This window comes from Miniopterus natalensis, chromosome 9, assembly GCF_054644295.1.
Source record: "Miniopterus natalensis isolate mMinNat1 chromosome 9, mMinNat1.hap1, whole genome shotgun sequence".
Taxonomy (NCBI): domain Eukaryota; kingdom Metazoa; phylum Chordata; class Mammalia; order Chiroptera; family Miniopteridae; genus Miniopterus; species Miniopterus natalensis.
This window is the reverse complement of record NC_142089.1, coordinates 73918843-73943933: the sequence shown is the minus strand read 5'-3', so window position 1 is coordinate 73943933 and position 25091 is coordinate 73918843. Positions and strand designations below refer to the sequence as shown.

Sequence of the window (25091 nt, the reverse complement as noted above, 5' to 3'; positions counted from 1 at the left end):
TGAAAAAAGGGCAAAATCACGCAAACACTACTTAGTAAAGCACATAAGAGCCCTAAAAACTATTACTTAGAGTTCTGCAGGTCAGTTCTGAAGCTCTGTTCGTCTCTCCTAATGTCCTCTAATGATATCTAGACAGAGAAGCTTAACAAACCTAACCTTCCGCTTATACAAGTAAGGAGGGTCTTGTATATGTGCCAGCTTGCTCCTCGCTAAGCTGGAGATGTAGTTTAAAGAAAAATAGCATATGACTTAATAAAATCAGAACAAATTTATTAATTTTACAGCTATAAATGATGTCTCAAACTGTAGTAACTTACTTCAAGTGTATCGGGAAGTGTTTTAAAATTTAAGCTAACATGTAATTTTGAAACTAAAATAAAAACTGAAAAATCAAGGGTGTAACCTATCAAAATCTTGGTGAGAGATGATGTATATTGCTGAGTTCATGGTAGAAAAAACACACACGTTATTTAAATTCACTAAAAACGTAAATTTTCCTTCATACCAAGGGTATGGCTATCACTGTACCACAAAAGATGAATGCTATATAAAAGCCTTGCATATTATATTACATTTATCTACTACTGTGGCTCCAAAATAACTTATCATTAAAGTTTTGACGTCACATTACCACCATTTACTTCTCCCAAACAGAGCCAAAATACAACTCAAGGCTGATACACTGCAAATACACCTTTGAGGCAGTGGCTTTTAAATATATATTCAAGATCCAAATTTGTCTTTTCCTATCAAAGTCACTATTATCTGAAGCTTATTTAAAATTAAAATCATCACTAAAATCAAGTCAAGGCTCCTTCCCTTCTGATTTGTTTTCCTCAGGCTTCTACCTTGGAGGCCCCATTTCCCTTCCCCCCTCCAACACCTCAGAGGGCAGGAATAGTTTCGGAAGTCACTTACTATTGAAATCCATGAAATGAATGATGAAGCTATACAACCAAAGCAAGATCCACACTTTATAAACACATATTCTCACATGTCTGAATTGATACACAAGATTCTTCGTTCATTTTACAGATTCTGAAACCAAGTTGTTCAAAGGTAAATTCTGAAATCATGGCTGATGTAGCAAATGAATATATCGAACCAACAAAAACGCCACCCAAATATTTACATTTAAACAACAGGCTGCTTATTCAGTGTGCTTGAACAAACCATGTGTGGAACTGAAATCCATTTACTATGGACTCAGTTCCTGCTCAACACTCACTGATACTAGAGAAGACCCCTGGCATCTGAGTTTTCAAGTGTTCCCAATCTACTCTAAAAAAGTAAAACATGACAAGTAATTTCTGAGGCACAACCATGAACCTCAGAAGTGGAGGGGCTAGTATGTAAGGCAAATTACTTAGGGGTCAGAGGGGCTGGCACCTGTCCATCAGTGTGGCTTTGCCACTGCCTCAGTGTTACCAGGTAGGTGATAAAACTCTCTACAGGTCATTTACATTTTGTAACTACACCTCACTGCATTTTGTTCTAGTAGTTTCACAAACTTGGACAATCACAAAAATATCTGGGAATATATTCCTTGAGGAGGTGGAGGGCTCTCCTTCTTATTACATTAAACAAAAAATCATGCAGTTTCTTAAAGCTCATAGAGCTTTTCCAAATAAACTACAGATTATACAGCCCAATTAAAAACTCAAACACTTTATATTACAGGTATAGAAAGTTTATAGTTCAGCAATGCCAACAGATAATTTAACACCTTCACCCCTACTTGCAATGCAATTAATAACTATACAATGACTTCTATTTTATTGTCATTGACTGTGGCTCAGATGTTTAAATGCTTAAACAACCTGGAAAGATTCTGTGTGTGTTTTGTTTGTTTTATTGTTTTTGTGTGGGCATGGGTGCTGGTGGGGATTATAATGAAGAGTGGCCAGTTCATTATAATGAAGACAATCAGGAATTAAACAGCCACTAAAATTTCACGTACCATTTCCTTACAAAATATACATGGAAGAATATGGCTTACAGATAGAGGGGGGAAAAGAAAGCCTCTTATTTGTTCATACTATTACACTTTACCTTTTATCCCGTCTGGCAATAATGCCAAACTTAATTTACTACCTAGGGCAAAAGTAACTCTCTAAGAGGATTTTATGAAGTCCAAATTAATTTTGGTTTTTAGATCCTGAGTGCTTAGAATTTTGGAATTCTTCAGATTAACTAAAAAAAAAAAAAAAAGTTATATCAACAACCAAAATCCCAAAAAGATTAGATAAGAAACAATTGGTTAACCATTTAAAAAATACCCAACTAAGTTTTTATAACAGATTAGAATTAGTTGGAATATATCTCTGCCCCTATAAATTGACCTTTTGCTTAGTCTGTAGCCAAGGCAACTTTTCTTAAGCAAAATGCTTCTACTAAGGAGAGACAAATGATCTCTTTAAAAAGAACTAAGTAGGTCTAAAATCATTCCAAAGCAATCCCTTGGGTAAGAAATAGAACAATGGACAACACAACAATCAGTTTCCACAAACACACCATTTTCTTTTTGATAAAAAAGAAAGGGGGCTGGATTTTTATATATTAAATTCAGCAGAATTTTCATGTTTCAAAATTTTGTTCCTAGAGATCCCCAAGTCCCTTGAACTCATTTGGGAAGTGCTCTGAAGGTGCATACCATGGTAAACAGCAGCAAATACCACAACAACTCTTGCTAAAAGCAGCTGCTCCTGCTTGTGCCTTTAGAATACTACTTGTAGAACAGCAACAATAACAACCAAATGCTAATTTGTGCCATCAATTGGGATTCTAAGGAAGAAGCAGATTGTTTTCTTTAAAACATTCCAAGGCAGGACATCTATAATCATATTGGGCAAATATTGACTTTGGGGAGAAAATATCAGAAAATGTCAGTAAGAAAGAGGCAACAGTTACATTATATTCAGTATTCTAAAGGCACGCCTTACATAGTTCAACGATGATTCTGGTAAGACCAACTGCTCACATACATACACACGCACACATAAATTTTAATGGTTTTAAAAAAAAACAAATTTGTTACTTTAGAAAAATGAATGCAGTGCACTGTCATCAACATTATCGTCAGACTCTGATTGCTCAGTCCACACATAAGTAGTAGTTGCCTTCTATGGTGATATGGCTTCTCTGCACTAATTCCCATCAGGCCGAAAAACATTAGGGCAGGTTAAGTAAAGACTGAACTGTTGCACAAAGGAACATTTACTCATCAGATCCCACTGATCTCTTCTGTGCCCGCTTCCTGGGCAACCTTCTTGGTGAAGCTTTATCTGGAAGAAAAGAGGAAGTTTTAACTTGCCTGACTATTATAGGCATGTTGGATTCAAAAGATATTTTAAAAAGCATTTCCCTTCAACTTTACAATTAAATTCTAAAAACAAACACACATGCAAGAATACACCATCTAGCCCTGGCCAGTGTGGCTCAGCAAGGTTAGAGCACTGGCCTGCACGCTGAAGGGTCTCCGGTTCCATTCCTGGTCAAGGGCACGTACCTGGGTTGTAGGCTCGATCCCCAGTCCCAGACTGGGTTGGGTGTGTGAGGAAACCAATAGATGTGTCTCTTTCACTCTCTCTCTATCCCTCTCTCCTTCCTTTCCACTCTCTCTGAAAAAATATATCCTCTGGTGAAGATTAACAGGAAGAAGAAAAAAAAGAATATGCCATCTAATAATAAATTCCCCTTATCTAGTTTAGGCGTGTGTGTGTGTGTGTGTGTGTGTGTGTGTGTATTTTAATCCTCACCTGAGGATATTTTTTCCATTGCTTTTTCAGAAAGAGTGGGAGGGAGGGGAGAGAGAGAGAGAGAAACATCAATGTGAGAGAGACACATTGACTGGTTGCCTCCCACGCACGCCCCGACCCGGGCTGAGCCTGCAACAGAGGTACATGCCCTTGACTGGAATCAAACCTAGGACCCTTCAGTCCATGGGCCGACACTCTAACCATTCAGACAAACCGGCTAGGGCTAGTTTAGATATTTTAACTAACCTTTAATATAATCCTTTAAGAGGTAACTAAATTAAAATGAAACCTTTTGCAATTAGGGTGAGAAAAGATCTAATCTTGGTTAATGTAATGTTGCAGCCACCATGCAAAATCTTCTTGAATTCTACAATTTAACATGATTATACATGCATACGTAAACACTTTGGAAATAGTGTAAAAGGTATGAAATTTGCAGCTCAAAAATATTTGTTGGTTATAAAATTAAAGACAGTATTTACAAATGCAGCCATGCAGTTTGCATAATATTGGCACTTTCATAAGATTATCTGGAATAAGCAGTAGGATAAAGAAAATTAAAACACTGTATCAATACTAAGACCATCCTACACACACAAATATTATGCTTTTACTTTCTCTTTATATCTTATGTTAGAGTCTTAGTGAAGACTACCAAACAAAAAATAAACTAGTGGTGAGTTTCTTCTACTTCCATTCAGTACAAGGAGTCATCTTTAAGTTTCTTTAAAAAAGGAAGGACTATCTTCTCTTTTACCATTGTGTCTTCTTATTTTGTAGAGGCACTTTTCAAATTAGGAAGATAAGCTCTCTTTATGGAATAAGTAATTATTTTTCCAGTTTTTAAAAAAGTGAAGGGCTGGAAAAAGCTGTTTCCACCAAAGTAAGAGGATAATTTGTAAGCATTTCAAGAACAATGGTATGAAAAATGTAATGTGCCTAAAAGATCTTAATTTTTATTTTCCAAAATTACTAGACCATGCCTGTATTTTAAAAATACATAATAGATCTGTATCAAACTAAAAAGCTTCTGCCCAGCAAAAGAAAATAGCCTCAAAATACAAAGGAACCCCACAGTCTGGGAAAACGTATTTGCCAAGGATGTATCTGACAAGGGGCTAATTTCCAAAGTGTACAAAGAACTCATAGTACTCAGCAAGAGGAAGACAAACAACCCAATTAAGAAATGGGCAAAGGACCTGAACAGACACTTCTCCAAAGAGGACATACAGATGGCCAAGAGACAGGTGAGAAAATGCTCAACATCGCTAATCATCAGAGAGATGCAAATTAAAACCACAATGAAGTACCACTTCACACCTGTCAGAATGGCTACAATCAAGGACTCCTGCAGGTGAGGGTGTGGAGAAAGGGGAGCCCTGGTGCACTGCTGGTGGGAGTGCAGACTGGTGCAGCCACTATGGAAAACAGTATGGAGGTTCCTCAAAAAATTAAAAATGGAGCTGCCTAGGAATGTATCCTAAGAATCCTAAAACACTAATCAGAAAGAATATATGTACCCCAATGTTCATAGCAGCACAGTTTACAATAGCTAAGATCTGGAAACAGCATCAGTAGATGAGTGGATAAAAAGCCGTGGGACATTTACACTGCGGAATACTACGCAGCTGTAAAGAAGAATCTCGTACCCTTTGGGACAGGACGGGTGGACCTGGAGAAAATTATGCTAAGTGAAATAAGCCAGGCAGAGAAAGACAAACATCACATGATTTCGCTTATATGTGAAATCTAAAGAACTTAATAAACAGATGAACAGAACAGATTCAATGACATGGAAGCATAGATCAGACTGACGAATGTCAGAGAGATGGAGGGCAGGAGGTGGGTGGAACGGGAGAGAGTAACCAAAGAATTGATATGCAGATATGCACAACCCAAGGACATGGAAAATGGGGGAGAGGGACTGGGGAGGAGGATGGGATGGGGTGGAACGGGTCATTGGGGAGAAAAAGGGACATCTGTAATATTTCAAACAAAAATAAAATTTAAAAAAAAACACAAAAAACATGATAGCCCTGGCTGGTGTTGCTCAGTGGTTAGAGCATTGGCCCCCACACTGAAGGGTCTCAGCTTCAATTCTCTGTCAAGAGCACGTACCTGGGTTGTGGTTCACTCCCTGCCCCAGCAGGAGGCAACCAATCAATGTGTCTCTCTCACATCGATGTTTCTCTTTCCCTCCCTCCCTTCCACTTTCTCTGAAAAGCAATAGAAAAAATATCCTCAGGTGAGGATAAAAAGAAAAAAAATAGATTTTTATCAAGCATATTTAGAAACTAAAAATTCTTTTTAAAAATCTTAAGAGTTATGACTCAGAAATATTAAAACTAAGTCTACAAATCACATGAAAACTGACCTTTATTACATAGGTTAGTAATGTTGTGTTTAGGGGCATCAACTTGCCTAAAACTGAGCACAGAAGCACTTATCTGATGAAGATAGTCTACAACTTTCATCAGTCTTTTTAAAAATATATATTTTTATAGATTTCAGAGAGAGGAAAGGAGAGGGAGAGATAGAAACATCAATGATGAGAGAGTCATTGATCAGTTGCCTCCTGCACACCCCCTAATGGGGATCAAGCCCACAACCTGGACATGTCCCCTGACGGGGAATGGAACTACCATCTCCTGGATCATAGGTTGATGCTTAACTGCTGAGCCATGCCAGCCGGGCCAGACTTTCAAAAAGGTTAGACTAAGAACTGGTGCCATCACATAGCTTACCGATTTCAAAATAACTTTAAAAAATAAACAATATGCTGAATATAATTTTTGAGAATTAACAAGTACTTTAGAATCTAACAGCCATCTGTGTGAACATAGCTGCTACTAAGCAGATGTGAAGTGGTGACCAATGACTTCCAGCAACTTCAGCCACCTGCAGGTTTTTAAATACGTGAATACATGGAACACACCTCCCTTCACCTGCCTGTCCAGCAAATCAAAGTTAGGAAGCAGACAAATGAGAAACAGAGTAATAGCATTTTGGAGTCACTGAGCTTTTGGGAAAATGGCTCCAAATATCTCAATAGCTCAGAAAGTGGCATTTTATTTAGGCAAAAAACAATGTGTATAATGATACTTTTCAGCCCAATCCCTCACCACCACCACCCCAAACCCTAAAAAAATTCAGAAATTAATCAGCTATAGTAAAATCATAACTCACTGCAACTCTTTTCATTTTTAGATGACAAAGGCAAATCAGGAAAAATGTATTAGCAATGTATTCAAATTGTTCCAAACCACCCTTCCTTCATTTACATTCTGATGAGACAGAGAAAAGCTCCTGTAAAGTTAAATATTGGACTCATACATCCTACTTTTTATACCATCCCTCTCCAAAGGTAATTTCTCAAAGCCTGAGGTACCTTCCAGGCACGCCTCCTGCTTCATGATCTTCAAAATCTCTCTTGGTTTTCTCCATTTTATCCTCAAATACGCAAAGTACATGTCCTATCTTCAAAGAAATGGCTATTTTTCCTAAAGTACCTGCAATTTGGTTCAACCCCTTAACTCTAAGAAAACCATGCTCTAAGACAGTCGTTCTCAAAGTGTGGTCTGGACCAGCAGCCTCAAAAATCAACCGAGAACTTAGATATACGCAAATTCTTGGGTCTTACCTTAGACCTACTCAATTGGAAACTCTGGGGGTGGGGCTCAGCAAACTTAACAAGCAGTCCAGGTGATTCTGATGAATGCTAAGTTTAACTACTGCTGTAGGCCCTAGCCTGGTAGCTCAGTTGGTTAGAGCATCATTTCAATATGCCAAGGTTGTGGATTCAATCCCCAGTCAGGGTACATATAAGATTCAACTAATGAATGCATAAATAAGTGGAACAAATTGATGTTTCTCTTTTCTCTCTCCTTTCCTCTCTCTCTAAAATCAATCAATAAATAATAAATTTTTAAAAACTACTGCTCTAAGGAATCAAATGTAAGAGAAAAAAACCAAGCATACAAAATTAAACAAAAATACTGTTTAAATTGAATTAAAAATATCAGTATGAATTTATGATTTCAAGAATATGTATTTTCTATCTCAGTTCACAGAATGGGCCTAGAAACAATGTTACCCAGTATCAATGACATCCCTAAAGTTCAGATTTTCATTTCTAGTATCATCTAGGTGTCCTTGCAGAAAAAGAACCATGCTTAAGTCCATTCTTAGAGCAGAGAAGGTATAAAAGTTTGGATTATCTTATTGAGCTGGCAAGTAAGGGATCATTCAAAGATCAAAAGGATAAGACTGGAGGTGATTCAAAAAGGAAGCCAGTAGCCAAAACTAACAATTTGAACATCAAAAAGAATATAGTTAACACACCAGTTCTATGAAAATCCAAATTTAGAGATGACAATCAAAACACAAAGGAGAAAACTAGAAAAAAGCTTATTTGTTACCATTTGGGTGCCAAACAGTTTCAGTTGGTGAGGAAAAGTTCTACTTTAAAAAAGAATGGCAGTTACTAAAAATTTCCATGAAAATAATCACAACCTCTAGAATACTGACTCAGGAGAGGATTATCAACTGGTGAATAGTTTAGAGAACTGGACACGTGTGTGATGTGATGTCAAAGTAACACCCTGCAGTAACTTCTAGGCTGGAAGGAGAAACACCTCAACTTCACCTTACTCTAGTGCTCAACATAGCATCACTAATGACGGGATGTTGTACTTGATGTGATACAGGAAGAAGCGAGTATGACGTATGCCAGCAATTTTCAACTGGTGTGACACAAGAATTTTAAAACATGCAACACCTGACTATTAGGGACACTGACCTCTTTTCCCTTAGACCCTCAAATAAAAAAATGACAAGAGCCAATACAACAATTGCCGTCTAATGTGAAAGAATCAAAATGATACTTTTTTTTGTCAGATCACCAAAAAAGTATTTTTTGGTGTGTCACAGAATTTTAGTAATTAGTTTCTGTGTGCCATGAGATGAAAAAGGTGAATATCGCTGAAGTATGCTATTAGCCAAAAAGATCAACTTAAGTCTAATTAAGCCTATAGATTTATCTTCCAGGTTAAATAAAGTTTAACTAAAGACATTAGGAAAAAACAATCTGGCAAATCTGGAAGGTGGGACATTTTAGAGCCTTACTACTTAGTGTGATCCATGGGTCGCCTGGAAGCTTATTAGAAACACCAATGTTTCAGCCTCACCCTAGAGCTGCTGAATCCAAACCTATATCATAAGATTTTCAAGTGATTTGTACACAATTAATGTTTGGGAAGCCCTTTTCCACAAGGCAAGTGACCAATCGCTTGAGCTACTGTAAATGAAAAGGGACTCAAGAGATATAACCAGACACAATGTATCATCCTATACTGAAAAAACCAGTTATAAAGGGTAGTCTTGAGACAATGTAAGAAATTTCAATGTGAACTGGTTATTACATATAATAAAATAAACCTTTAAATATGATAGCTGTTTCTGTCAGAAAAATATTTCTTCGCAAACTGAAATAGTTTAGAGGTACTGTGCATGGACAAAAAAGGGGCTCTGTAATAAATCTAACCCAAAATAACCTTACAGGATGGTCTGATCATAAATTCCTAATTGGGAAGGTCCTGCCTCAGGCCTATAACTTCCCTAGTAAAAGATTACCTTTGCCTTAAGCAAGCCCTGTCCATTGTTTTGTGTTTTTTTAAATCCTCACCTGAGGATATTTTTTCCATTGCTTTTCAGAGAGTGGGAGGGAGGGAGGGAGGGAGGGAGGGAGGGAGGGAGAGAGAGAAACATCGACTGGTTGCCTCCTGCTTACACCCCAAATGGGGCAGAGCCTGCAATCAAGGTATGTGCCCTTGGATGGAATTGAACCCCGGACCCCTCAGTCCACGGGCAGACACTCTAACCACTGAACCAAACCAGACAGGGCTGTCCACTGTTGTTGTTTCCTAAATATATCTTTATTGATTTCAGAGAGGAAAGGAAAGGGAGATAGAAACATCAATGATGAGAGAGTCATTGATCAAGCTCGCAACCCGGGCATGTGCCCTGACCAGGAATCGAACCCCGATCACCTGGGATCCTAGGTCGATGCTCAACCGCTGAGCCACGCCCAGCCGGGCTCCACACATTTTTTGTGTGCACCTTTGAAAAGGTGCACCTTTTGCCCTGGCGCATTTGGCTCAGTGGTTAGAGCATCGGCCTACAGGCTAAAGGGTCTCAGGTTTGATTCCCAGTCAAGGGCACATCCCTGGCCTCAGCTGGGGCCTGTAAGGGAGGCAACCAATCAACATGTCTCTCATGTCAATGTTTCTCTCTCCCTCCCTTCCACTCTCTCTCTCTAAAAAAAAAGAGATTTTTAAATACCGCCCCCTCCACAAAAGAAATGCCCCTTTTTCAGACTTCTCAGGAGTGTAACCACCCTCAAAAGAGCACACAATCTTGATAACTATCTGTAATCAAATCTCAGAGATTTCCCTGACTTGCTCTCCCCACGTTCAGGTGATCTTCCTTACGGTCCCTCCTTAACTCCAACTGCAAACTGTATATTCTGGGAGCACTTCAGATCTTCCTTCCTGGTATATTGTCAATATGGATCAAATAAACTTCGTTTTTTTTTTAATTCTCACCTGAGGATATTTTGTCCATTGCTTTTCAGAGAGAGTGGAAGGGGGAAGGGGGAAGGGGAGAGGGGAGAGGGGAGAGGAGAGAGGGGAGAGAAAGAACCATCGATGTGAGAGAGAGAGATCGATTGGCTGCCTCTTGCACGTGCCCCGACTGGGGCTGGGATCAAGCCTGCAACCAAGGTACATGTCCTTGGCCAGAATCGAACCCAGGACCCTTCAGTCTGCGGGCCAATGCTCTAACCACTGAACCAAACTAGCCAGGGCAAGAAGGTAGATCTTAAAAGTTCTCACCACAAGAAAAATATTTATAACTTATGTGTAGTGATGAATGCTAACTACACGTACTGTGATAATCATTTTGCAATACATACAAGAAAATTTTTTAAATTGCATAAATTTAAATATAAGAATCTTCAATTACACTTTTTTAAAAATAAATTTTTTAAATGTGAGCACTTAGTATTACTTGATAATTCTGCTTCACTCACTTTATAATACTACCACTTTAGGTAGCACAGTGCAGTGTTTAATTGCACAAACACATTTGAATCCTGGCTCCACCTCTTAATAGCTGTATGACAAGCTTCCTCATTACAGATTTAACTTTAAGATTGAAAAATTCGAAATAACAAACGTCCTTCCATACAGAATAGGTTTAATCTATGATGACACATTTATATAAAATATTAGCTAGTTATTAAAAGAATAAGGTAAATATGTAAGTAACTATCACAAAAAGATACTCAAAGCATGAAAACTCAGATTGTACAACAGTGTGCAATACAATGCCATCTGTGTAAAACACACTGGAACAATAGACATATATGCTGAGATATATATAGAAAATACTTAGAATAACACATAAGTGCCAAATACTTATGGAAAATGGGGTCAGTGGATCCAGGAGGTGATATTAGCTTTTCACTTCTATACTATTTATTTTTTACAATGAGGCCTTATTACTTTTATAATAAATGTTTTTGAAACATTCATTTACAATTAGAGAAAAACTCTACATTCTTTTGGAAAAATTAATATTCTAACTAATTGCATATGTAATAAAACTGAAATATATCTGTTCAGGAAACTATCAAGCAGTATTTTAGGTTTATTCTTTCAAACTATTCTGGGTAGTTAGCAATTTTCCCAACAAAGTTAGTGCTAAAAAACTTTCATTTAGCTTAATATAAAGTAGAACCCCCAATACATAGCAAACACCATTAAAAATTAATCGCCTCACCTCGTCTACTCTGCACTGAAGCAACAGGAAAGAAAAGAGACAGGAAAAAGATTAGAAATATAGAGAATTCACACATTTGTATATAAACTGCAGATTTGGAAGCATTTCTAAATTAAAAACTACACAGAATAAAATTTTAAAGTACTCATTATATACTAGATTCTATACAAGTAATGGAAAAGATGAGTGTTAAATAGCACTGACCAAGCACTTTGCTAAATCTAAAATATTTAATTTCAATTTAAGAGAAAAAGTTCCCAGCCAAGTTAGTAAGAGTACTTACTGATTTGATTCAAAGTTTCCTGAGGAATCCAGCTCATGTCAACATCATTCTGACTTGATGTACCCATCTCTACTTTCTGTACGGGTCTCTTGCGCTAAGAGAACATAAATACAGTACTTCAGAGGAGTTTCGTTATATTGTTTACCATAGTTTTAAAAAGTCCTATCAAGCTACTTAAATATCTTAATAGACAAATATGTTCTCTTCTAGTTTTAAAACATACTCCTATTCAAGTTTTTATTAATCAGAGGGGGGAAATCATGTCTAGCACCAATTTAAAGAATAAGTAATAAGGAATATATCTTCAAACAATGATTGATTTTCAGGCTTTGAAGATATTTTCCTGCCTGGCCAGGGTGGCTCAGTGGTTAAGCATTGACCCATGAACCAGGTCGTCGTCATTCGATTCCTGGTCAGGGCACATGCCCAGGTTTCAGGCTGCATCCCCAGCAGGGAGAGTACAGGAGGCAACTGACCAATGACTCTGTCTCATCACTGATGTTTCTCTCTCTCTCCCTCTCCCTTCCACTCTCTGAAATCAATTAAAAAAATTAAAAAATTAAAAAAAAAAAAAAAAAGATTTTCCTATGCTATAAAGCATCATATGTTATTAAGACTTTCTACTTATATGATGATTTTTTTCCCTTTGAGTATCAAATGTTAAAAAATAAATTTATTTTTAACTTCAACAAAATTTAGGATAAATTTCTGAAAGGTTGCATGCAGGCGGGTTCCTGCATTGTTAGTTAAATATACTTAAAGAGTTGGCACAGATTAAAACTAAACAAAAACTTAAAATCTCATTTAAGCTAACAATGGAAAACTTTGTCCCTAGAGTTTTTGCAGAACTGCTAGAAAGAAAAGAATTCAATTCCATTCTTTAGCCTTGCTCTTAAAAAAACAAAAACAACCCTAAAACTATTTACCTAAAAGAGTATTAAATATACAGTCCAAAAATTAGATTGTGAATACACAGAAAGGTAACCACAGCCAATTAAAAAAATGGCTTCATTCAAATGGGGGAAAAACTGAAGATGCCATTATACTGAATATACAAATTTAGAGCAAAAAAACCCATTATGAAAATAAGGCAAAGAAAGCTATAGAAATTAACACTTAAGGACTAAGTATTTCTCTTTTAAAGAGCAAGTGCTTATTAGTAACACTTATTGCTAATTTTAATAAAAGGGTCCAGTAACTGGGCTGTAACAACTTCTGAAGTATGGCTAAAAGTCGTTCAGCTATAATTACCTTTCTAGATTCCAGGAGTTGATGAAGGCCAACAACAACCAAGAGCCCAAGACCAGCAAGAAACATATACATAAAGATTCTAATATAAAAGGAAGAAATATAAACTGGATTAACTCATAGGAACTATCACAGCTAATTAAAACTATACTATTTTAACTTATAAAAACATCATAGCTAATTATATCTACAGGGTGTGACAAAAATAGGTTTACAATTGTGAGTAGATGAAAGTTTGTTCTTATATTATTATTTATTAATCACTGTATTATTTTACAACTGTGAACGTACTTCTGCCCCACCCTGTATAATGCTAACACTATATAAGCTTTCCAAATAACTTGCTAGTAAAAGGAATAAAGTATTTTAAATTCAATTTAGATCCCGGTAATAAGTCTTATAAATTTTTTACTTTATTTCTAAGAATTAGTCAATTTAGAAAAGCAATTATATGACCCCAAATTAATAAAACTGCTTTATAATAGTATTAGGTTTTGTCTCCCTCAAATATTAGACCATTTTTCAGTTTAATTTAAAAATTACTTTTGGTGAATTCCTTCTAAGTATACAGTAAGAAATAACTCATCATTTACAAAGAACACATTTTTCAAGATAAAATCTTATAGTTTACATTTTCAAAAGCAATTTTAGAGGCATGCAACATAGGTTAGGCTGGTAATCACTTTAAGAGAATGGGGTGAAAAAGATTTTAGAAGAGGGCAAGGATGGAAAGCTGAAGCTACATTTTTAAAACAAATTTTTGTCAGTTTCAAGTATCTTTATTAACTTGGTATGAATAGTTATAAGAATCATCTAAAATATGAATTTACATAGTTAGGATTTCACCAAATTTATAGTCCGTTCCATTTTCATCATTTAATAAAAATAGGTTGACAGGAGGCAAGCCTTCTAGTCCTACTTAATGAGAACAAGATCTACATATTTCAACTCCCACTTACGTTTCTCCATCTAGCCCATCCTCTCTTTCAATAATTGTAACTGTTTGATTGAAGACAGCATCTTGAAATACATTGCCCTGTTTAAAAAACAAATCCCTAAAACTGAAATGCACTGAAAAAATAAAAGCCTATAAGAATTCTTAAAACCATTACCCTAAGAGATATAGTACAGCTTTCTTATTACTCAGAAAATTATACTCAAAGTCATACCTAATGGTACTAATTCAGTATTGGGAATTCAACATTATGTTTGCTACTTTCTCCTACAAAATAAAAAAATGCCTCCAAGTTTGCCAACGTTGTCCCCTGCTTACCTTTGGGGGCAGGGAAAAGTTGAAGAACCAGGGAAGTACAATAAAACCAAGATAAAATATGCGGAAAGAAACAAAGTCCACAGAACACTCTTACAACTAGAAGCCCTAGGTTCTGTTGTGTGTAACCCTCCAAAACAAGAAAGGAGCATGAACATGTACAGTAAGTAATAGCAGATCATTTTAAGAACTAGACTTGAACAAGTCAAATTCATGTTCTAAATTAACAATGGATTGGAAATAAATTTCTTTATAATAAATGGGTTAGTGATTTTCAGTATCAAAATATTTTTCTGTTGTGATCTTGAAACAATTTTGTTAGTTCAACACAATTTCAGTTTTCAAATACATCAGAATCACTGGAACAATACATGGATAGCCGTTTTCAGTGTTTGATGCTTTGCACAAAGGTGGTATAGTGTTACTTATTGCTAAACTATAATTATATAAGTTTTACTTCAAGATCTTGCAATTGGCATTCTTCTGTTGACAATTCCAAAACTCAGAATAGATTAATGAAACTACTATTTAAAATGGAACTGAAACTACAGATATGCCTGATGGACTGTTTTCTGTTTGAAACAAGATGAAATATATAATTCTTCAAGTCACTTTACCATAAAGTTGAGAAAGCTTAATACCACCTTATTTTGAAGGAAAAATGAAAAACCCTCTCTACACTCTACTAATTTAAAAAAAAGAAAAACTTAATTGCAGCACAAGAAATTTAAGTAAGACATAAGATAAACATGTTGACACTACAGTGATGAAAGGTTGAATAAGTTTCCAAAAGGGATAAAATTTCCTTCTCTGAGAACTTTTTGAAAAGGGAATGGTTTAGACATGCTCTTGTCTGAAGGTGGACATAATAGTTGGCACCTAGAGGTCAACTCCCAGCAGTACAAGTGTGGGCTTCTCTTATTCATTCATTGGATATACCATAACATATTAAAAACTGTAAGACAGAGTGTTTATATTAGGCTATTTGAATCTCATAAACCATAAATCTTACTGCTAAAACTCTACTAAAAATAGTAGATTCCACTGTGTGGCTTACTTTCCTTTTAAGATCCAGCTCAAGTCTCTTCCACTTTAATACTCTAGCACCTTACACTTATCTCTAGAATGTATCACTTATTATGCTGTAATACTGCCTGCTTACATCCATCTCTCCCAGTGGATTATAGACTTGAAAACAGACACATGCAATTTACCTTTGCCTCCCTGGAGTTTTAACCACAAAACAGGCACTTGAATGAGTAAAACACGAGAATATTCGAATGTCAATTGTCTTCACCTATCTCTAACAACAACAACAACAAAAATTTAGAGGGCCTTACGTTCAAATCTTTGTAGTTCAGATTGATGACTAGACCAAAGGGTCGTCCACCCATGGGCTCTGCAGGAATGAAGGAGTACTCAAAAGTTGCCTGTCTCTGGGGTGGCACTACAGTGTTCAGAGGAAGAGCTGTGAAATTCTGGATATAAAACTGGTAGTCCTGAGGATAACGGAATGAGGCATCTAGGGATTCAACAATAAAATCTTCTGTACCCTTGTTTGTAAAGCCTACCAGGAATTTCACAATGTTATTTGCTGGAAAATCTAAAAAAAAAAAAAAAAAAAAGAAAGATTAGAAAAAAAAGACATTACTAGTGGATTTTGGCACCCTTTCCTGATACATGTAGACTTGGTTTCAGAATTCCTTTCTTTTTTAATTTATCCTTATTGTTCTAAGTACAGATATCCCCCCAATGACCCCCTCCACACCACTCCCACTCCACCCCACCCCCCAAGGCCTTCATTGCACTATTGTCTGTGTCCATGGGTTATGCATATAAGTTCTTTGGTTAATCTCCTCCCACACCCAGGTGCCCCAGAATCCCTTTCAATAGACAACTCCAGTCATCCACTAACTAGTAACTGGTGTATAAACTGAAATCCTTGTCTACATTCCAGCATTCCAACTTCAGAGCTGAACTGATATCTCAGTTTCAGACAAGATCACACCCAAATTATGTGGTCTAAGAAAGAGTCGTGTACTTTTAGCAGTAAGATTATCTTGCAGTGACGCTGTCTTGAAGTCACCTCCTACCCCCCAACTCAGTATGTTATCTGTGCAAATAATGAAAAGAAGAACAACAGAAAGATAAAGTCTAAGATGTTCACCAAAACTATATCTGTTAAAACACACACACAAATCAGGTAATCCCTACCTACTTTAAGCAATTAGTCAAAATGAAATATGAAAGGAAGACCCAAAGAGGCAGCTACGAAATAAATGGGGAGAGGGAATCTCCTAATCAAATCACACTTCTCATAGGCATAAAATTGGAGCATGTGTGGGACTAAAACATTAAACCTGAAAAGCCCAAGAAGATTAACTTCAAATAATAAGCCTTCATATTTATACTGTAGTCTACAGAGCTGAGTTTCATCCAGTACAGCACAGGTTCTGGGGTCAGACCGATCTGGGTCTGAACCCTGTCTCCACACTCTATTTACTAACTGGCTAACATTGGACAAGTTGTTAACCTCTCTAAATCTGTTTAGCAATAGTAACTAACCCCACAGGATTTCTGTAAGAATTAAATAATACAAGCAAAGTATTGAGAACAGTGCCTGCGACAGCCCTTATTAAATATAAGCCATTACTTACTTTCTTTTCATGAAATCTAAGCTCCAACCAAGGCCTAATTGTAAAGATTTAATATTTCACTAATTTCCCAATCAAAATATGTTACTTTACTGTGGCAGTCTGAAAAGAGTTTAAGAAAAGTTTCTTTCAAAGGAACACTTAATTTCTAGTTAAAATGGGTAGTATTTTTTCCCCATTAATTTAAATGCCAGGAATAGTACCTTATAGGCATGGGTATTCATACATATATATAAGGTATTTTTCAGAATGTGTTTACACTGCACTTGTAAGAAAGGAAGATGAATCTTAAGCATTACTAATGCTTCCCAAAAAAGTGACCTTGTCATTTTAAAAATTCTTATATCTGAGTTAAAACTAGTATTTCTCTATTACCTTCTCCTTTCACAAACAGGATAGTTGTATCTGCACTTGGTGAAGCTTCAGGTTCACTAGATACATCTTCTTCCTCTTTATCTTCTGCCTAAGAAAAACGTTAAAAACGGATTATTGCAGGCAGGTGGGGGGGGGGGACAGGACGACACGACACCATGACAGCATACCACCACCACTTAAAAATAACAACTTCACTAAGATTTGGGACAAAATATTGCCTCTCCAAGGCTTTGTATGAATTTCATCGTATCTCATCAGTTAAAATAAAAATTCTACACAGTGCATCTCAAACAGAAATGTGCATACCAATCCCCTGGGATTTTGCAGATCTGACTGTGGTTTAGAGTGAAGCCTGAAATTCTCTATTACTAACAAGCACCCAGGAAATGCTGACGTTACTGGTGCTCAAACCACACTTTGAACTGTAAGGTTCTGGAGTGTGGGCTGGTAAACTTTTTCTGTAAAGAGCCAGATATCAACTATTTTTTACTTTGAGAATTATAAGGTCCTGGTTGCATCTACTCAATTCTGTGGCTGCTTTCTATGTGGCTACCATGTAAAAGCAAACACAGACAATACATAAAAAATGGGCAAAGCTAGACTTGGTGTGTGGCCACATTTTGCTCACTCTGTCCTAGAATACCTTTATCGGCCTACAGAGACTTCCATTCTGATTAACAGAATATTCCTGTGAGAATTTGTCACACAACTGAAAAAAAAGGTTTAAAAAAAGTGACAAGTTCATATTGGAGTAATGGAAATGTTCTAAAACTTGATTAAAGTTGCACAACTTGGTACATTTACTAAAAAATCATTAAATTGTATGCTTAAAACAGTTATTATAAATTATATCTCAATAAATTTATTTAAAAATGTAAACAAATTTTAGTTTAAAAGTTTAAACTTCAGTGCAGCATTTCTAAACCAAAGACAGGAAGGCAGGAACCATAAGCTGTAGTAATAAAGAGAAAGGTGTACTTGAGAAACATCTACGAGAAACCAACCATAAGATTTGATTACTGGATTGTGCAACAAAAAAGGAAAAAAAAGCAGCAAGGCAGAAGCTTGAACTACTGAAGCCATATCAAAACAAATAGTTTACAGAGGTGGCATGGACAGCGTATGTTGAATTCCATTTTGGACATACAAAATTTGAGCATCCAGATGGTGCCATACTGCAAAGCACTGAAAATGCAGGTATAATGCTCAGTAACTGTAAAGTAGATGGCTAGAAATGAGTTCTGAAAGTCATCAATATAAGGTGGTGGTGGCTGAAACCACTTTAAGGGGGTGAGAGACTGTACTAGAGACCAAGCAGCAGCAGCTTGGCACGGAAAACTAAGAGGGTGCAAAAGAAGCCAACATGAAGGGACTCAAGAAAGGGGTAAGCAGCAAATGTTAAAAGGAGATCAAACAGAATAATAATGGGAAAGAGGCCCGGAACTTGGCAATTAGGTCACTGGTGACTTAGCAAGAACATTTTTACCGGATTCAGGGGACCAAACAATTTAGAGAACAAATGTGAAATGAGAAGAAGAGAAAAACTGTACAGTTCACTGTTTCAAGAAGCATGCTGGGAAAGAAAATGTAGAAAAAATGGGTGAATAATATATTTAGAAGAAGAGAGTAGAAAATTTGACACAGTTCATACTTCACAGCCTTCACTTTCTGACAAGGAAGACAATGCTGTTGCTAAGATGAAAGAGGACTGATTTTGGCACTTGAAAGTGGTAAATGTTTGAAATGCTAGTTGTGAGAACTGGAAAGTATATGGAAGTAAAGGTAAACTCATTTATCTTATAGTTAGCATATCATAAGATGTATACTGCTTAGTAACTGCTACCTGATTATGCTAGAATATTTTGGCTACTACAGACTGTCTCCAGGAGAATCAAGACACTGGCAGTACTGCAGAAATTACTTCAGCACCTGGGGGACAGGCATGTAAGAGAAACTTTTCACTATATACCTTGCACCTTTTAAATTCTAGTCCACTTGAATGTATTATCTATTTTATTTAAATGTTTTTATTGATTCTTAGAGAGGGAAACATCAATTGGCTGCCTCTTGCATGCCCCCTACTGGGGATCAAGCCCACAACCCGGGCATGGGCTCTGACTGGGAATCAAACAGATGATCTCTTGGTGCATGGGACAGATGATCAATCTACTGACCCACACTGGCCAGGATGTTATCTATTTTAAATAACACTAATATTTTATGTTAGTGTTACTACTATAGTGCTTGTTTTAATAAAAATCAAAACAAAAATTGCTATCAGTTAAGGAAAATACTTTCAAAGAATGATGACAAGCTATATTACAACCATCGCTTTAGAGACTAAAGCATAATCAAGGGGGTAGAAAAGCCCAAGGTGATTTTTAAAAAGTTTGCACTGAAAAATTTTAAACCAGTAACTTGCATCTAAACCAGCTATTTGTAGCTCAGATTTTAGGAAACTCTCCTTTCTGTCCCTTGACTCCAGACACAGGCCCAATGGCAAAGGATCCTTCCATATCCCCCAATTCCTTGATGCCTAAGGCAGCTGTGTATAAGCTGATAATACAAATCTTGGGGTACAACAAAAACAGGAGAAATTCCAGGGCCCTCAGTTCTAGAGGTAACTTTTCTACCAACTCTTGCCCATTTGTTAGACTACAGAGTTCCACATAAGCCTACTACTACTGGTACCTACTAGCTAGTCTAAAGGAAGTAAACACTTTCCGTACCTTCCGGCTTCACTTTGCCCTAACCATTTCCTGATTTGAGAAAAACTACATAGAAAAGGGTACTAATACTTCTGAACTAACTGGCCAGGGTGAAGAGTGAACAATCTGAGTTATTCTTTCACCTCTAACAGTTCTCAAGGTAAGGGAGATGATCAAGGCATAGAAAAGTTCTGGCTAAACTGTAACTATAACAAAGAACCAACAGTTTCCTTTTCTACTCTTTTCCTCCACAATAAATACATTCCACTGCTAGAGATTTGAATTCCAGAAAAGTGATTTTAATATAATCTATCACTAAATTTCTGTGCATGCCCAAATTTCAGAGCCCTAAATACCATCTCTAATCCCCTTTTGCTGGATGGATTCCCTTACAGTGTTGGCTCCAAGTTATTTTACCACAAACAGCACTTTTTGAGTAGTGAGGTTTTTGTTACCATCACCGATGGAGGAATGCATTGATCTAGTTAAAGTAGTACATCGAATGAACTGGGTTGAAGATGCAGAGCCCTAATATAAACCCTAAAAGTATAGGTATACATACATGTGAAAAGCTTAACACATAGTAATCAGTAAAGGTTTCTTAAAGGAGGGGGAATTAGAAAAGCACTAAAACTAGTAGGGATATTCAAGTGAAACAGTATGTGCAAATGCATAAAATGGTCATTTAATCATCAACAAAAGAATAAGCAGATTAGCTTAGTTGGAAAGGATACACTATAAAAATGAGGATGGAAAAGAGGAGCAGTATCTACATACAAGGCTAATTATTTTGACGATGACATAACAGAAAAATAGAAACTTGGTTTAATCTTGGGGGGGAAAAATTCAAATCTAGAATCACAAGTTTCTAGGTTCAAAAGTAGCATAATGAAAAGAGAAAAACAAAAAATATCTGTGTGGCACAGATACAGTAGTCCGAGAGAGGAAACGAAATCAGCCAGAAGCATGCTGCAATCATCCTTATTCTAGCCCAATATTCTTACTGTCATACTATAATCCTACAATTACAGTGTCAGAGCTGGATGGCCTCTGAGAGATCTTCTCCAAGTCCTTCACTCGTACAGAACACCCTGTACATACTGTCTACTGCATGCTCCTCACCCCTTGGACACCGCTCCAAGAGCATGAACTCCATGACAGCAGAGAAAATACCTGGTCTGCTCACCCCAGCATCCAAAACAGTGTCCAACACATAGCAGGGCACATAAATATTTGCTTACTGAAGGAAAAAAAAAAGAAAGCAGGAGCTGAGAGCCAGAGAGACAAGTTACCCAAAGTGAGAAAGCTAAGTAGTATGTATGCCAAATCTATCAACAAATGGTCCCGTGTTATTCCCACTATACTGTTAGCCTCATAGAGTCACGTCCATATGCTCGCCCTCCCTTCCAGAAAATATTAATGATCTGGTCCCTATTCTCCCAACTTCAGTCCACACCAATCACAGTAACAAGCCTCTAAAATCAAGAATTTTAAAACCAAATTATTTATACAAGAACAAATTCTAGATATATCACATCTACACATTAAATCATACATCGCACTAACCAAGTCTGTGGGTTCATCCTCTTCAACCTCTGCTTCATCATCTTCATCTTCAATTACTGAATCTTCCACTGCTTCTTCATCTTCTGTAAGATCTTGAGCTGCTGCTACTGAGCCTAACAATAAAATATAAAACAAGCAGTTAACTACCCTGGAACACTAATGTTTTTTCATCTCCAGAATAGTGAACAACCCTGGGTGTTGTGTCTCAGTGGTTAGAGCTTTGGTCCTCTTACCAAAGGGTCTTGGGTTCGATTCCTGGTCAAGGGAATGCAACTAGGTTGCAGGTTCAATCAACGGCCCTGGATGGAGAGCCTGCGGGAGGCAACTAACTGATGGGTCTCTCTCACATCGATGTTTCTCTCACTCTCACCTACCTCCCTTCCACTCTTTCTAAAAGTCAATAGAAAAAATATCCTTGGCTAAAGATTAGCAACAACAACAAAAAAGAATAGTGAACAAAAATTTCCCCTCGGAGCAATTCAATCACACAGCGTACAAGAATGATGTCAAATTACAATGATATAAGAATATTCATATGACTTTATCTTAGAGCATTAACATCTGAATGTTAATTTTAATGGGAAATGCTGTTCAATTTTAAAAAGCACCTAACTAGAAAAAATGAACTCCTGAAATTAAAGATGCCTTGAAGTTCAAATAAAGAACTTCAAGCAATCTTGTTAAGCAAATGAAGGAAAATAAGTGTTTCCAAAGAAATTCCAAAATTTAATCTGTCATTAACCCTACAAAATAAAACAAAAAAAATACTCATGTCTAAAGGAAAACAGCAATCTCAATATCTAGGCAAGAAACATTATTATTAGAGTTGACTACAGCTCAAAGGCTTAGAACTTGATAGCATGTAATTCCAAGGAACAAATATCTGCATGGCATCCATGTAAAAACTAGCTGGCATAAAACACATTGTTTAGTAAAAACCCTATGCTGTTAACTTCAGGGTTGATAGCAGAGAAATCATGCATTTATTTTTGCATATGGCTTCAAACGTGTCCTAAGATACTTTTTTATTTCCCCTACACTTAATATGAAAATAAAAGTTAAGCATAACTGTAATATAGCCAAGAAATTATAAATCATAGTTTTATATGCAAACGTATTCCAAATAAGTCACATTAAAACTATTTCAGGCAAGACTCAAAAGAAATTTCAAAGTTCTAGCAACTCTTCCAACATTTCTCAGAAAGAATGATGATGTGGCAACTCAGAAGAGGGAAAAAAATGTGGGAAAGGAAGCATGTGCATATCCTGCAATACCCAAGAGAAATAGTGTACATTAAGGACCACATATTTTAAGTCTTTTCAGTTCTACTTCTTCCTGAACAAGTCATTTTAAAAACCAGTAAGAAAAAGACAGGGAGGGAGGGAGGGAAGGAGGGAGAAAATAAAAAACTAGTAAAAAAAAATCTAGGTCTGACGTAATTTAAAAGTTGTACTTAAATTTAAGCACTGAGACATAACAGCTTTTCACCCTATGTTTCAGTGGATATTAAACTATTTCAAGAGGAAACATCTTTTGAAAGAAAGACTGTTTCTCACAAAAAATGTTTAAAGATACCCAGTTCAGTTTAGATACTGATGTTTCTTTCTTTTTGTTTTTTTAAAAGTTTAAAACCTGAAAAATATAGTCTAAATTCTATACAAATAGAATTGACAATATTTGTTTAAAAAAAACAGCAAGCAATTGGTAAAGGAAAAGAATCCCTCAACCTGCAAATGAATTCATTAACAGTTTCGGCTAATTTTCACACTTGGGTTTCTCTAACCACTAAATAGAAGCCAGTCAGTTCACTTTTCTTTGCAAAACAACTTGTGGATACCTGTCACTATCATTCATTTTGCCACACAGCTTGCTTCAACTTATTGAATCAAAGGAATTCTAGCGATCATTGAGTCAGACTACACTTTACAGATTAGAAAAATCCAAGTTCATGAAAGAACCGGGGCAAGAAGCCAAGTCTTCCACGTTTTTAATGTTCTGCTAAGTTATTTTCACACCAGGTTAACCGCAGGAAGGAATAAACAAAACTAAATAAAAGGGTAAAACTCGAATTAGACTGTATTTTTTCAGGGCATATTTCCAAGGATCAAAAAATGGTTACGGAAAAAAAGGGCATAAGTGATGCACATCCCACAGAGATTCTTCGGTCCGCCCGGGAGCACAGGGATGGGCGATGGGGGCTGAGAATGGGGAGCTTTTCTGAAATCAAGACTCGTGGCAACACACAGGGACCAGGGGCTGACAAACGGGAAGATGATGAGAAAAACAAAAAGTGCTCTAAGAGTTTAGGTGTTTAGAAAACAAAGGTTTCAGCAAATGAATGAATGAAGGCGGACTCCTAGCGTGGAAACGAAAGACACGTCAGCCCAGAGCCGCGGGATGGGGGTGGAGCGGGCTGAAGGCGGCGGGGAGAAATCGGGCTGCGGCGCGCTCGGGGTTCAGCCGTGCCCGCTGCCCCCTCTCCTCCCTCCTGCAGCCGGGACCCGCCGGCTCCGAGCGCAGCTGCGGGCGCCGGCCCGGGAGGCAAGCCCAAGCCCCGGCGCGAGCACCCAGCGAGGTCGCCCGGCAGTACCGCGCGCTCCGCGTGGAGGCTGCAGAGGCCCCACCGGAGCCTCGCCCCACGTGCCCTGCGGCCCCTACTACGAGCCAGGGCGATGAAAAGGTGGAGCGAGGCGGGCGAGGTGGACGCCGGACCCAGGAGCCCCTGCCGCCTCCAGCTTTAAACTTGCCGTCCCTGGCATCTCCTTCCCGGCCGAGCCCCGCCACCCACTCCCCTCGCCTCACCTCCACGGCCGCCTCGGAGCAAGAGGGTGGCGGGGAACACGAGCAAGAGAAGCAGAAGCAGGCGGGGGAGGAGCCTCATGGCGCGGCCCGTTCGGTGTCCACTGGCCGTCCGCGGGAGCTCTCGGCAGCTCCGGCGATAATGGCGTTACTCTTCATCCGGGCTCCGAGAGGGGAGGGGCGGGGCACGTACCACGCACGGACCTTCGCCACGCCCCCTTCTGCGGTCGCGGAGCGCCGTCAACGTGGCTGCCACTAAGCTGCCCGACGTGGGGTGCGCGGGAGGCCCGGGGAGTCACGTGGCCGGTTGCTCAGGCTCTGAGATCCCGCGAGAGCCGGCTTCCCGCCTTAGTGCGGGCAGACGACCTGCGGCCAGTCGACTGCCCTTCGCTGCCGGCCCCACCCCGGCTAATTAGCATCGGTGGTGGTTGCTTCACTGGGCGCTTGGCGCGGTAAGGTCTTTATAGTGTATCTGATTTTAAATGAGGGATATCAGGGACAGTGCCTGGCATACAGAAAGCGTTTGGCAAATGTATGATAGGGGCGCCAAAGGCTGTACACGCCCCTTCTCATCCGGTTTGGGCTTTGTT

At 38.0% G+C, this 25091-nt stretch overlaps 1 protein-coding gene across 1 annotated transcript; it reads right to left on the bottom strand.

Annotated features, from left to right (window-relative positions):
* Positions 1–960: 960 nt before the first annotated feature.
* SSR1 (signal sequence receptor subunit 1) lies at positions 961–24637 on the bottom strand. The gene is made up of 8 exons (XM_016202422.2): positions 24505–24637; positions 21702–21814; positions 17428–17515; positions 15739–16001; positions 14088–14164; positions 13132–13210; positions 11881–11974; positions 961–3284 (listed from the first exon to the last, which is right to left on the bottom strand). The coding sequence occupies exons 1-8, from the start codon at positions 24581–24583 to the stop codon at positions 3217–3219; spliced, it is 861 nt and encodes a 286-aa protein (XP_016057908.1). The 5' UTR covers positions 24584–24637; the 3' UTR covers positions 961–3216.
* Positions 24638–25091: the final 454 nt, after the last annotated feature.

Bases quoted from the DNA above. Each gene is read 5' to 3' on its own strand.
- SSR1 (XM_016202422.2), bottom strand. From the start codon at position 24,583: ATGAGGCTCCTCCCCCGCCTGCTTCTGCTTCTCTTGCTCGTGTTCCCC. The intron at 21,815-24,504 runs GTGAGGCGAGGG...TTTTATTGTTAG, and splicing joins GCTCCGAGGCGGCCGTGGAG to GCTCAGTAGCAGCAGCTCAA. The intron at 17,516-21,701 runs GTTAGTGCGATG...CGTTTTTCTTAG, and splicing joins AGGATGAACCCACAGACTTG to GCAGAAGATAAAGAGGAAGA.